The 14,397-nt window shown below is 38.5% G+C and overlaps 2 protein-coding genes across 2 annotated transcripts; both read right to left on the reverse strand.

The window, feature by feature from the left end:
- Positions 1 to 1,234: 1,234 nt before the first annotated feature.
- Positions 1,235 to 6,094, reverse strand: LOC149021654 (protein NDL1-like). The gene is made up of 11 exons (XM_089149877.1): positions 5,857 to 6,094; positions 4,156 to 4,255; positions 3,871 to 3,968; positions 3,636 to 3,724; positions 2,898 to 2,958; positions 2,721 to 2,807; positions 2,534 to 2,611; positions 2,378 to 2,434; positions 2,163 to 2,218; positions 1,913 to 2,048; positions 1,235 to 1,831 (listed from the first exon to the last, which is right to left on the reverse strand). The coding sequence occupies exons 1-11, from the start codon at positions 5,914 to 5,916 to the stop codon at positions 1,610 to 1,612; spliced, it is 1,044 nt and encodes a 347-aa protein (XP_089006003.1). The 5' UTR covers positions 5,917 to 6,094; the 3' UTR covers positions 1,235 to 1,609.
- A 3,858-nt stretch (positions 6,095 to 9,952) lies between these two features.
- Positions 9,953 to 14,392, reverse strand: LOC149021655 (SNF2 domain protein). Its single transcript, XM_089149878.1, has 5 exons — positions 13,315 to 14,392; positions 12,747 to 12,799; positions 11,272 to 11,438; positions 11,035 to 11,186; positions 9,953 to 10,915 (listed from the first exon to the last, which is right to left on the reverse strand). The coding sequence occupies exons 1-5, from the start codon at positions 14,135 to 14,137 to the stop codon at positions 10,461 to 10,463; spliced, it is 1,650 nt and encodes a 549-aa protein (XP_089006004.1). The 5' UTR covers positions 14,138 to 14,392; the 3' UTR covers positions 9,953 to 10,460.
- Positions 14,393 to 14,397: the final 5 nt, after the last annotated feature.

Consider the following 14,397-nt stretch of genomic DNA (forward strand, 5'->3'; position numbering starts at 1 on the left):
TCTGACTTTAAAATTTATCTGAAACAAGAGAATTGAAAGAACTGAAAATGGTTTCAAAAGAAAATTCTAATCCAGGGATATATTCTTATCAAACACAGCCCACTCACATACTTGGAATCAAGAACAGAATTGAAATCCATCAATTCTTATCGTAATAAGAAAAATAAATTATTGAGACACAAAATTGATTGAAATTAGGGTTCTCTTCTCACGATTTAGTTAAGAATCAATTCTTCCCATTTCGATCCAAAACATTGGAGAAGAAGTTTTAAGTAACACCTCTCAAGTTATCTCCTAATATCTCGTAATATTAATGTCATCTCCTAAGTTATCATATATAATTTGAATTTTCTATTATTAACATCATCAATCTCATAGATCCAAGGCAGCTAGTGTCCAGGCACGTGCTTATGTGCTTACATACATAGAAGGATTGTTTGTGATCTACGATCACCCTTTGCTTGCTAGGCGTGCTAGCTAAAGCATTAACCCTTATTTGGTTTAGAAAAGGGGACCTAAACGAGGTTGGCTGATCATCTCCTGTGTGCTAGTCGTTGACCACTCCTAATAGCCAAGCTTAAAGCACCACTTATTAATCAATCTTTGGTCGTTGACCATGTGCATCCGTTTTCTAGTTAGCCTCCGGGCTTGAAAGCTAGAGTAGCGTGCTAGCCTATCACATCTTGAAACTCCGTGCTCAACTAGATTTTTTATTCAAGTTTATTCTAAGTCTTTTGAAAACTTAACTACATCAATATTTAACTGTAATTTCCTAGCAAATAAAGAGTATCATTGATATATTTTATATAATTTGAATAACTCAGAGATTCACTTTAATTTTAAGGACTAATTTCAGGAAATTTCTTATTGGACAAAGCATATTCCAAAACCTTCCTGATGGATAAAAGTCTATACTCACCTTATAGTTTTCCAGCCACGTTCTACCCTGATGGATAGAGATTTATGTTGACCTTATAATTCTCCACTCCCTCATTAAGAGGGTTAAAATCCCAACTCAGCAAAGCAGAAGTCCACTCCCTCATTTATGTTTTATTTTATTTTCAATTTTTTAAGGAAGAAGAGAAGCTGGCAGAGTGCCTAACCCGCAAGCAATGATCGGACGCCAACGCATACCACTTGATAGTGGGCGTATCACAATACCACTCTTCATCCAAACCCTTAGAAAACCCAGAAGTAGTTAATTACCCTACTTTAATATTGAGAATTTGAAACAAGGAGAAAATGCTCCCCCCATGCAACAGACCACAGATTCTTTTTTCCCTGCTCTTGTATTATTAATTTCTTTTTATTAGAATAACATTATTGTAGTCATAAATAATTTTATCCAAAAAGGATTTACATATATAGCTCGGACCTCAATGACTTTTAAGGACTACAAATGAATGAATCAAATCCCTCAGTCTCTGTTTCTCACGCATCTATACTCCCGTTCTCTATTTAACTCTATATCTACAATCACAACCCCCTTTACCCCTCTCCCCCACCCAACGTTGCCAACCTACTAGAGGATTTCCTCACCAGCCCTGCCCCAACTAGTATGTACGAGAATTACAACCGTCAAAATTACACCATTAGCTGCGCGCATCTCTCACATTTTGAGTGAAACCCGCGTCTTTATGGGTTTCAGTTTCAACCCCATGCTTTCTGGTGAGAGCAGCTCTGGTGAGATGCATGACGGGCTCAAGGGACTCCTCGGGCTGTCACTGAACTGGCTTGGTCTGTATAGCCCGTATCCCATTAAGAAATACTCCATTGGTATCAACATTGCGTGGGGCTGCTCTTCTGTCACCATTGATCCACATGCTTGAACCTGCCCGTCCAACAGTCCACATTGTTCATAAGTAAAGCTTCCATGAATGAATTACAAACTTTAGAGGTCATGGGTACCCACCTCCACCAATGCACTATATCTTCTATCAAGTTTTGAGGTCATATGTAGAGCTTCAGAGTGGAAGGGAGAATTTTCACCCACAAAGACAAGTGTTCGACAATGTAATTTCTTCAGTCCATCAGTAATATCATGTCTCCTGCTTTGTAGAAACACCAAAAACAACTCTCATTAGAATTCTCAACTTTTCTTCATGTATCATACATGGTTGACACATATGAGACTTCCTTAAACAATGTCAAAGGAGTTTTACCCATTAATAGCCTGAAGAAATCGCAATACATTTGTGCTTTGCCTCTCATCCAACAACTGCAGTGACAAGCAGGATAAACATCAAGTGATGGTCCATGTTGACCGACCAGTGACAACAATTCAACAATATAGGATATTGCAGAGACATGTGCGAGGCTATGTGGGTTGGGTGGACAAGGGGGCACAGAAAAAAGGGAGGGGGGGAGGATAACTCACACTTCTGCATGCCTGTACGATATCTGAGTCTGGCACTGAACCGCTACCTCGAACTTCCTAACAGTGCAAAACCAAATCCCAACTCTCAATTTACCATAGACAGAAAAATCAGCAATACAAACAGGCCATGAAAGTTACAACATCTGCACAAAGTACCTTGCTGAAGTAACGCTGAAGCAAGCATTCTTTTACCATGTTACACATTCCATAGAAGTAGAGCAAGTTTATCGTCACCTGGATACAGTCCTAAATATGAGAAAACAATAATGTATGCCAAAAAAAAAGGGGGGGGGATCCATTATGCTTCTTTTCAAGTGGATGATAGCAAAGCAATAGAAAGAACCTTATTATACAACCATTCTGTCCAAGACGGTGCTTTACATAGTGGAGAAACAAGTATCAAACCAATGACCCGTTCCCTATATTTCAACTGCAACAACAGAACATTTACAAATATAGAATTTAGACCAAAAGCTACTCAGTCGCAACCCAAATACAATAAACCACCCACTCTACATACCGCGAACAGTGTAAGGATGTAAGCACCGGCTGTGACCCCCATGCACATCACTGCACCAAGCCTAAAAGCAGAACAGTATGCACACTCCATCAGAAGAAAATTCTTTTTCCAAAGAATATGTTATTACTTATTAGACAGATGGGATTGATTATATTTCTTTTCTTTTCCCCACCCCAACAATATTTTAAAGACTCCTACAGCCTTCCCATGCAAAATGACTAACTACTAATGAGAAATTACATGTGGAAAGAGACAACCAGAGAGAAAGCTAGTAATCAGAAAATTCAATTATGAATTGTAATGTGTGTGCCTTATTGGTTGAGGGCTTCGCTATGGCCGGATACTTGTGCTGCCTACTCTTCTATGAAAGGCTGGCCATAGATCAGGTTGAGCTTCCTCATCTGCAAACACAGTATGCTGTTGGAGTGATTAACCCTATTATTAGCAGATGGTTTTGGAATGGAGAAAGGACATCAAGTAGAGAGGGAGTGTACAATCAAACAACAATCCCAGACAAGGGGAAGGGGGTAAGACAAGGAAATGATAGAGAACAAAACTTCAATCCATCGGTTCCTGCAGTGCCATTCCACCAATTATCTATTTGCATGGTTACTAGATAAACCAGGGGGAAACTCAGTCAAAGGACAGTAAACAACTACAACTATGGCTTTGAGGCCCAGCATGACTAATTATGAAGCAAAACAAGAAAATCAAACGCAGGTCCACTACAGAAATTACCCAAAGAAGTCGAGAACATCAGCAACCTGATCTGCTAAGTCATCAACAGAAGGAACAGGGATGTCTGAAGAAATTCCAGCAGCACCCAACTGCAAGAGCTCTTGAAGAAAGGGCCAAAAAAGAAATCTTGTGAGCAATAAAATAACATGGCAGCATAGCATATTGTAGCCCATAAGAAAAAAAATTTCAGAAATAACAACATACGTACATAATTCAAATCAACAAAATTACCGACCTGATGCCCAGGGGGACTAATATGATAAATGCAGAAGTTGTAGAGCAACAAAGAAGCAGCTTCTGGGCAAAAGAATAATCCTTGGAAACAGGACATATCTGGTCAAAGACATACAGAATTGTCATATCATATGCATCAGTAGCAGAAGTGAAAACATGTACACAAAGAGACAAACGACTTCTGATTGAGGCTTACTATTTCATTATTAAGAAGTGACCTTTTTTTTTTTTTTGGTCAAGATAAGAAGTGACACTACAACGGATAAAAGAGGAGCACCGAACTTACTATTTAAAGCTAAATCAGGATAAGTAACAAGTGCTGGTTTATCCTGGTCTCCATACACCACAACAGACACAGGACCATGGCAAGTTTGTACAATATGCTCCTGAAGGCAACAGCATAAAGAGCATGAGCAGCGTCAGAAAGTTAAAAATCATATACAGATTAATAACCATGAAGGAACAAACAAGAAACAAGACAGGTACAAAAGAAGCTGATAGGCTAATTGAAGAAGTGAACCATCACATTTTACAGTACTAATAAACCTAACTCTTTCAGAAAATACATAAATCAAGCAATCCAGTCAAACAGATATCGTAAAAGAGCTTTGGCATAAGAAAGTAAGCAACGATCCATACTGCATACACTACAATATCTATCCACTAAAAGTGACAAATTAAAGAATCTATTTAACAAAAATAAAGTAAAGTTCAATCATTGGATGTTTTTGTAAGCTGTAAAGAGAAATTTTAACCTTCAAAGTAGAGTTTCTTTCTTTTCGGGAGGAAAAAAAGGAAAAAACTGCAAAAGAACAGGGGGGAGAATCTGGCAGCAAATGGCATTGCCGTAAAATAATCTAAAGATGTACTTAGCCTCAAAAAAATTGATAATAAAACGATAGAGATGGGCGGAAAATAAAAGAAAACCGCCAATGACTTTACCTTTTCTTTAAAATACTAGAAATGCAAAGTTTGTTACCAAAGCAAACCCCAACCCTTCCCATCGCCCAAAGAAAAGTGGAATAAAAGACCTCTCAGGTTTTCCAAAACAGGAAAAGAATAACTATTCCAGGCTAAAAGTTCAAAACAAGACACTCAATTTCGTGGATTAACAGAAACACGGCACGGAGTAGAAGGAAGGTATAGGAAAGAAAACGCCAAAGCGCAAGTTACAAAATCATATACAATACCATGGGCGGCGAGGGACATACAAGACAGAAGGTGCTAGACCGTAGTTATGAATTTCTAATAATAAAGAAGACTGCAAAAGCAAGCAAGTAGCGGAGCTCCTTCACCATTGCCTCCTAGCACTACTATGGAAAGGCAATACAGCAGATGATCGCGGAGAGAAATAACGAGTCATTAGATGTAAACTATTAAGGACGTACACAATCCGCAGAAGAAGCTGAATTCACAAAACAATAGGAATCCCGATTCCACAATTTTGCAAAGAGAAGATTCGAATTCAGCAATTGAGCCAATCAGAAGGAAGACAACTTCCACGTGCAACAGGAAAATCATAAAAAAAAAAAAGGGGAAAAAGGAAGTCCAAACGAAGAAGAAGAATACATTTGCAGCAAAAAGCTCCACAAATCTAACTTCTCCGTTTGCGAAACTCTTCGGAACCAAAACCAAGGGTTTAAAAACTCAGCTACATAAAAAATGTCCTCTCCCTCCGATAATGCAATACCAGAAATCAATGAACAAAGAAACCCTAAGTATCAAAACCAAAACAACAAATAAGGAGACCAAAACGATAACCACTCTTACAATCAAGAAAGAAAGAGATTTCACTTGAATAAATGCGAATCCGAAATCAGAACAATCAGAACAAAAAGTATAAACGCCAATCATTCAAAAATCTTAAGATCTGCATCTTGAAACATTTAAGATCTTTCAAAAATCACTGGTAAAATTAGATTGAAGAAGATCATTCCGAAATCAGAAATGAAAGAACAAACAAAATCAATAAACTTCGAAATCCAACCTTTCCACCAAGAGAAATCGTTTCCATATCAACGGAAACGGAATCGCTTGAATCTGCCATGACAATTTCCCGTGTCTGAAAGGCAGGAGACACAACGAAACTCCGCTCGCCTCTCTCTCTCTCTCTTCTCCTTCTCTTCTCTCACACTTCAAATTAAAAACTTTTCCAAAGCTCTCGCTGGCTTTTATACCAAGCGATCTTCTCTTTCTCCTCTTTGTTTTTCGTTCTCCCGCCTCCTCTCTCTCTCTCTATAAATGACACCCTCACCGACGCTTTTCCTTCACCAGCTGCGGAGGGGACCCCGTACTGACAGGACTTAAACCTGAGACCATGGTCAACCTAACCATGGTTAGAAGGCCGACAGACTGGAGTAGTTTGAATTTACGTTTATGACCTTTTCTCTCTTGCTTTAAGTTCCGTTTTTACGGTTGATTGGTTAAAACAATTTTTATTTTCCCCTTTTTCGTCTTCTTGGACTTTCACTTTGACTTTAGAATCTAGATAACGAAGACTCCTTTTTCCCCGGGCTCAAACAGTCACGGATCCTGGTTCTTAGATCCGAATACATGACCCGTAAGAATAAATCCATTATTTTAAATTGACATCTATACCCTCATTTAGGAACCACATCATAAGCTCCTATGTCCTCCATCATTAACCTAACGACCATAACCTTTTCTATGATTTCGTAACAATCAAAAATTCAAAATTCAAATTTAATAATAAAAAACCAAAAAAAACAAAATAGATATATATAGCTTAGCAATCATTGAATGTTGTATTAGACTATTAGTATGCCAAAGCGAGATGTAATTATAGCTTTTCCAATCACCAGCAACTCCTGAAGTGATTGATTGATGGGGCCCACTTACTCGCCTGTCACATCATTAGTCCAATATAATAAGTAATTAGTAATTGAAAAAGATTTAATCATTAATCTTGATTAGTAGAGCACCAGCTCACTCGGATATGGTATAAAGATCCGAGTGCTGTGTGGTTGGTAAGGTAGATCTTCTGTAATTCTTGACCAAAAAAAAAAAGATCTTCTGTAAGAATTCTCGCCAGGTGGACGTAGAGGGTAAAAAGGTATAAAGGGCAAGCATGAATAGAATCCGGATCATTTTTCGGTCGGGAGAGGACAGAGTGCTCCCCCATGGCTTCCCGATCACAAAAATCAGTAGGTCCCACTGGTAAAAAAAAAAAAAAATTTATTTTTTTCAAAAAGTGTTTTTCACCGTGGGCCCCACTGCTTTTTGTGGTCAGGAAGCGTCGTTTGTGCTCCCTGTCGGGGTCGCTGATCCAAACTTGCATATGCCCAATGGAGGGGTAGTAGGATGGTTAAGAACCTGACTTTCCACTGGAAAAGTACCGACAGCATATGTAATATCTCTATCCTCAATTTTCCTATATATAAAAGCGCTTTTGTATCGGAAAAAGAAAAAAAAAAGACCTGACCTATCAAGAATGTAGGTGGTAGCTTAAGAAATTAAGCTCTTCTTCTGTGTGCTTAATTGGATATTGTTTTACATGTGGACAGTGGAACCCTTGTATCTTCAACATGTGCCAATCAAAAACTTTAGATTAAGTGATTGTTTTAAAGCCAAAAAAAAAAAATTTGTTAAAGATTTTAAAGCCAAAATAATGCTCTTAATTTGTTTATCGGCCTCAAATTAGATTACACAATAAAAATGACCCTAAATACTCCGGAAACCAGTAGTCGAATTTTTATCGATACCCTGCCAAAAGTCACTGACATGTCAAACCTTGGCTTAAAGTCAATCTTCCACCATTCATGGAGTACTACAATCTATTCTCTGATATGTCATCGGAGAAGATCTAGATTTGATGAACTTCCGCCGGAGAAATAGAATCTACAAAACAAATGGGTTGTCAAGTGGTCACAACTTTCTTCTATATTGTAACATAGACTATGTCAACCTCCAGGTGCATGTCACCTTTAACTAAAATTTTGAATCACAGTCCGTATATTCCACGATAGGATATAATTCACTTCCTAAATTAGAAGAGTCAAAATTCATAAACTCAAAACCGAAAATCATATCCCCAAGAGGAAAGTTTATATGATTAGTTATTTTTAATATTTGTTCAATTCAAACTAAATAAATACTAAACACTGAATACATTGGCATGCTACGATCCAGAAAACCTACCCTAACGATCTGGAGCATATGTACACAGTGTGTCTCGAAGAAACATGGGCAATGTGTAGAGCTTGCACTGTGTATGACCTAGATCATATGGATTTGAAATCTAATTTCATTTCACATCTCTAGATTCATGTAACCAAACAAACCCTAAATTCGTGTTGCCTAACACTCAATATGGTAGTTGGTAAATTATTAACATGGTCACCAATGAGGTGGACCATGATCAATCAACACTGAAATGGCAACCTTAGTGCTTAATGTGAAGCCAAAACATAAATAACCAAATTAAGTGGGTGACCTTATTCTTTAGATTGAAATTTTTTCTTTAAAATCGCATAACTGTCTCACCATCACACGACATCTCCTCTTATTAATGATAAAAATTATTCCTCTTGAATAAATTAAGAAATCTAAAGTCGAATTTGGGTAAACTAAACTAGTGTTAGGTGCAACAATAACAATAATCCGTTGATGCTGAAGAATATTACTTATCACTATTTATTTTTCTGAGAAATATTCCAGAAACAGAATCAACCACAATACTATTATTTAATGTGACAGTTTTTACTTCTTAGCCACTTTTAACCTAAAATTAAATAGATCTTTAATCTTATATTTAAAACCTAATTAAACCTGTGGATGGAATTAGTTCAATAAATAGATTTGGTGTAACAAACTGGATTGGAATAGTTTCAGTTTTCTACCTACTACGCTTTGAATGGAACAACCCGTTAGCGTAAAACAGATTTGACCCGACCCAGATTAGACAGACGTTACAGAATAACTGATTTCTATGAAATGGAATGTAATTGGTGAATCTTTCGTATTCGGGTCATGGGTGGACCAATAAAAAATTATACCCAAACCGTACCCATCAAGGTATCAAATCAGTCCTTTGGCCAATAGTGTTGTCTGAGTGTTAGAAAGTACAGACAAAGTGTGTCGGTGCAAAGACATTAAATAAAAGCACGTGGCAAAAACATATGGTTGAGAACTTGAGATCGCGAGTTGCGAACTACCAACCGGTAACCGGTTGATGATGGAAGATGACTTCACAGAGATTGACTGACACGTGTCGGATTCTTGTTGGCATGTACATTGATTAGCATCACGCGTGCATCAGCGTTGATGGCGCCTAACCTTATTTATTTGGTACTGGTGGTTACCGGTTCACGAGGTAAAGCGAGTCTGGCCGACTTCGTCTTTTGACACGTGTTATACGAATTAAGGTTCGAACGAGTTGAATCACTTAAAATCGGGGTCTTCTGTCCAATCCGAATTGACCGATCCATCTCTATTTTAATTGCAAACATTAATCAGGATGATAGCATTGAGATCCCAAATGGAGCGTATCATCTTTGGTTTAATGCCTTGGGGACCGGCCTTCATCAATTCCAGTTTGAATTAGATCAGGATGGATGAGAACTTCATCTACAAAAACCCTATAAAATGAAATCTAATAAATGCATAGAGATCTGTGTGCATTCATGGATCATTATTGATCCAAAATAAGATCATGAGAAAGGGTTCAACTTCAGTGCTGTGCATTTAATGCAGGTGTTGCGCATTCAAATCTGCCCCCATGAAAAACGGGTTAGTCAACTACATTTGAGACCAGGGTTCAACCAGATCAGATGATTTGGATCGCGATTGGCTGGACCGGTCCCCATGCCAGACAATTTTAACCATTTTAGGGTTTTCTTAACCGATTCAAGTCTGAATTTGACCGATCCATAACAAAGTCAGCTCAGACTCACTGGCAACTATTCAGGTCCTGGGGTTCCAAAGTCATGAACCTTAAATGAGATTATGTGATAGCTTTCATATCACATGAACTACTGCGCATGGTAGATGATAATCTTTTGAAGATCACCAACCTGTTAGCCAACATGAATAATAAAAGAAAATCTAAAACAGCTTTCTATACAACTTCTCCACACACCAATCAGGATATCTCCAAAGAAAACCATCCATGTCATAGCACCATTCTCCAAAGTGCAACAATTAAGTTAAATCCAATTGCTACTGCATAAAGAGTAACCATCAATGGAAGCTCAAGTATATATCATATTGTATCAAGTACAAAATTTTCTTTTACAAAGAAGAAATAGACATAGGGGAAGAGGTACATGGCAAAGACAAACAAATGCCTGATGCCTTGATGGTAGTTATGATCTATTTGACTAGAACAGGGCAATGGAATGATTTTTGAATGCAGAATGTCATCCCAAGTAGTGGAACTTGAATCATCCCAAAAGCCAGCCAGATGAAAAATTATCTCCCGCTGCTGCTGTAGCATGCTCGAAGTTAATCTACAAACAATGGAGCCTGTTATAACGGTGGTGTGTTGTCTCAAAGATACTTCAGACAGGTTGAAGCCGTTGTGAACACATAGGACCAAAATTGGCATCCGTACCTTTCTGCTTCAATCAAAGTTTACTCTTCAACTTCTTCCATTTCTTCATCAGAGGGTGGATTCTCCACCTCACTAGAACTACTCTGACCATCAACATCAGTAGAAGATGGGAACTTTTGTTGAGCAGAGTCATGAGGAAGTTGATACCTGACAAACTTCACCTGTGTCTCGCCTTCAACCTTCCCTTCTCTCTCTTTTCTTCTTCTGCCATTCCCTGTGAACTTCATTGCACGATTAGCAGTCAAAAATGCAGAATCCATGGACTCCATCATTTCTTGATCTCCCTCAACTTTCTTTTCCTTTTCACTCTTTCCATCAATGTAGAATAGGACATCACCATCTCCCAACTGGCTGCGTGACTTTAACACTAGGGACCCGTTGCCTATTTCCGATTCACGCACTAACCTGGGGCGGAATTTTGCAATGTGGTGATCAAATATTCTGGCACCTTGATCTTCAAGGTTTAGCATCCACTCTGGAGGATAATATTAGCTTATTATTAGAAATAGGAAAACAAATGTGTTGTAAACCACCTGATAGCTCAGAAGAATAAATAAAACATGAGATGAGTAGAAAAATATTGATTATACTTACCAACTAGTGCCTGAGGCGTAGAAACATTTGGTGTGCTCAACTTTCCTTCCAAATCAATCTGATCAGTGACCCACCTAATCAACTGTGAAGGGAGACAAGACCCAGCAAAGGCATTTACATAAGAAATTGCAGTTTTATGGTCCCCATTTGTCCTGTAACCAGTCAAATGATACAAATTAGAATACTAACATTTAAGTATCAGCTAACAAAATCAAATCTTAGTCATAGACTTCTTACTTGACAACCCGAATGGCTTCATTGGCAACAAGTAACCTTGTTATAGCAAGAGTGCTCACTCGGTCATCTGGCAGATGGATCCCATTTTCAGGATTGAGAAAAGAATATTCCACCAATATTACAACATCATAGAGGACCCCTCGCAGCAACGCTTCATCTTCAGACCTCTGAAATCAAATAAATAAATACTTTAACCAGATACTGAATATATCTGAGTAGTAACTAAGCTTCCCCTACCTCCCATTGTTAATTATTGATTGATTGCTAGTTGACCCCTGATGGTTCAAAGCATAGTTACACAGACCTGAGTGGACTGGCCAGTCAAAATGGGTTGACCAGAAGTAATAATCGCTTTGCAGCTTCTGGTGTCCCGGTTGGATCAAGGTTTTTTCCTTAATGAAAGTGAGTCGGGCACAGCTAGAGAGGTTCTCCACATTGAAGAACACCATGGCAATTCCTATGCTGGATGACTAAGTAATTGTTTGACTTGCCACATGTTAAATTCAATCATATGGCCTCCATAGTACCAGTATTTTCATTCATAATTTCAGTAATACCTTGATGTGCACCCTTCCATAGTCCTGGATTTTCCGGGGCTCCATTTTACAGCAATGCCAGTCCAATTATATTGGGAGTTCACATGTCAGCAAGAGACACTGGAGGGACACTGGAGGCCTACATCTCTGCAAAAGTTTATGCCCATTGGAGACCAGCTCATTTAAAAAAAAAAGGATCCCAATGGAAAGTTTCATACAGCATAGTGGCCTTCCGGAGCCACATTTCAGCCGCAGTTCCCTACTTCGATTAACAGTTATAAGTAAAAACCAGCAGTTAACAACTTTAATCCAATTGAGGGGGGGGGGGGAAGGATCCACTGGTTCAAAATAAGTCTGGTTTTCAGAACTATGCCTCAAGAGGTTAGTGGTCATCCAAACAACTAAGGAAGAACCAGGACACTGATACAACCAACTGACAAAAATGACATACAGCTAACTTTTTATGTGATGCCCCCACTTTCATATATCAAAAATATTATATTTATTATGTAACAAGTAAAACTAATATGTGGCCTAAGATTATTTACTTACTCAAATTCATGTAAAAAGATTTTCAATCATTTACAGTTACAAGAAAAGGATTTAATGAAGAAATTGTAGCAGAGGTTCCAGAAAATAGGAACAAACATTATATAATAACTAAACCAAGTGATGATACTGACCAAATTTTTTCCATCTAAGTCTTAACTACTTATTTAGTACAGAAACAATAAATGCTTCCCCTTCCAAGCTCGTGAAAGGTAATTTTAGTGATGTATGGAAATTTATAGCACACTCAGGTTATCAGAAACCATAGGATGAATGGGTGCTGAAACATCTAAGTAAATTCCAGGGAGATTTTAACCTGCTAATGAAATCAGAATATCACCAGAAAATGAATGGAGTTGGAATATAAATTTTCAAGGAAGATACACTGACCAATAACATGGTGACAGGCAAATGTGGTTCCAGCAGCATCCTGGCAAGGGTCTCTGGTGGACAAAAGTAAGAAATCAGAAATGGAAAAAACACCATGGTTAAAGAATAAAGTAAGCTTAGCCAATAAATAATTAATTAGCACGTAATGAAACTGAACTCTCCCGATCATATTTGTCTAAGGTGTCTACATATACATATAGGATCTACTGAGGAAAATTTGAAACAAAATACCATTTATTAAATCCAAATCATTGACAGGGCCGAATTTTCAAACATTAAAACATGTTATGAAATTCTGGGCAACAGGAAGATTCAACCAGGCATGCAAACACGCATGTGCTCACATACACAAGGGAAAAATCATTGTAAAGATCCAACTAAAATGGTACTAGATTGAAATGGAATTAACTAAGCACTAGGAGTAACAACAAGATATAAACGGACAAATTTCCAGCTCCAGCTAAGGATACAACCAGATAAAGAATCTTACTGTGATTTATGAAATGGTAAGGTGTCCAAGGAAGTTTAACTGGATATTTAGAAGACAGTAAGAGAAAAATGACTATACCGAAGAAATAAGAACTCCGAAATGCAGTCATGGAACCAACTGCCCAGATCCTCATATCTTTCTTCAACTCTTCTCTCGAAAGTCCAGCTCGAAACTTCAAGCAAAGTCTCAGCAAGAAAGCCTCAACGATAACCACACCAGCTAGATAGCCTACTACGCATTCTCCTCCACTAAGACCTTGGAGAATATCTTCACTAACCAGTGGGAAAAGCATCCTCAGATCTTCCCGAACGTCACGGTCCGGTTCCAGTCGATCAGTCATCCAAACGCGAATCAAATCTGTGAAACAAGGAAGCAGAGCAACCGAAGCATCTTCTTCAGCAGAACCCTTGCTACAACAAATGCTGATATAGCTAACGATTCCTTCGATTAAACCCTCGATTTCTCTCATCAGCTTCTTCACCGCCTTGGAAGACAAGTCTTTCTCCGGCAAATCAACAACTGCTCGGTACAACTCAAATAGAACTGGAGCAAGTACAGCGATGCTCTTCAAGCCATCACACGATGCTGAACAAGCGGAAAGCAGCTGGAAGAGATCCTTTGCCATTAGAACCCGACCCTTGGGATCATGTCCAACTAAATTACCACTGCGTAAGCTGACTGCAGAGTAAAACCAGATGATCTCAAGAGGTGGATCAGCCCTAGCTTGCAGTAAACGGAAAAAGATTGAACTAAAACCAGAAAAATCAGAAATTCCTTTCCTGCATTGGTCTAAAAACCTCTCTATGGATTCTTTTAACATGATTTCGTAATTCTCACCCATAACAAACCCTAAATCCGGCGACTTTGCGCCGTTTGAGGATTCGACGACAGCTACATCCATCGCTAGCACCAGGAAAAACAAACCCACAAAACGATTCCGTAGGTCAAAAAGATTCTGAAATCGAAACTTCGGAACGGGAGCACTGAAGAAAGTAACAAATAAAAGGCGGGCGAAAAATACTAACTTAATCGATTCGAATTGAAAGTTGAAAGTTGAAACTTAGCGAAGGCGGAAGAGGGTTTCTAGGGTTTAAACCCCTGGGCTTAACGGGCACAAAAGGGAATTGGACAGAAATTAACTATTGCTAACTTGCGCAGCGG

This window comes from Hakea prostrata, chromosome 3, assembly GCF_041222555.1.
Source record: "Hakea prostrata isolate BN-2017 chromosome 3, UWA_Hpros_2, whole genome shotgun sequence".
Lineage (NCBI taxonomy): Eukaryota > Viridiplantae > Streptophyta > Magnoliopsida > Proteales > Proteaceae > Hakea > Hakea prostrata.

Bases quoted from the DNA above. Each gene is read 5' to 3' on its own strand.
- LOC149021655 (XM_089149878.1), bottom strand. From the start codon at position 14,137: ATGGATGTAGCTGTCGTCGAATCCTCAAACGGCGCAAAGTCGCCGGAT. The intron at 12,800-13,314 runs GTATAGTCATTT...TTTGTCCACCAG, and splicing joins TCGGAGTTCTTATTTCTTCG to AGACCCTTGCCAGGATGCTG. The intron at 10,916-11,034 runs GTAAGTATAATC...ATTATCCTCCAG, and splicing joins TACGCCTCAGGCACTAGTTG to AGTGGATGCTAAACCTTGAA.
- LOC149021654 (XM_089149877.1), bottom strand. From the start codon at position 5,916: ATGGCAGATTCAAGCGATTCCGTTTCCGTTGATATGGAAACGATTTCT. The intron at 3,969-4,155 runs GTAAGTTCGGTG...GTCTTTGACCAG, and splicing joins TCCTGATTTAGCTTTAAATA to ATATGTCCTGTTTCCAAGGA. The intron at 2,435-2,533 runs GTACTTTGTGCA...TTGCACTGTTAG, and splicing joins TTCAGCGTTACTTCAGCAAG to GAAGTTCGAGGTAGCGGTTC.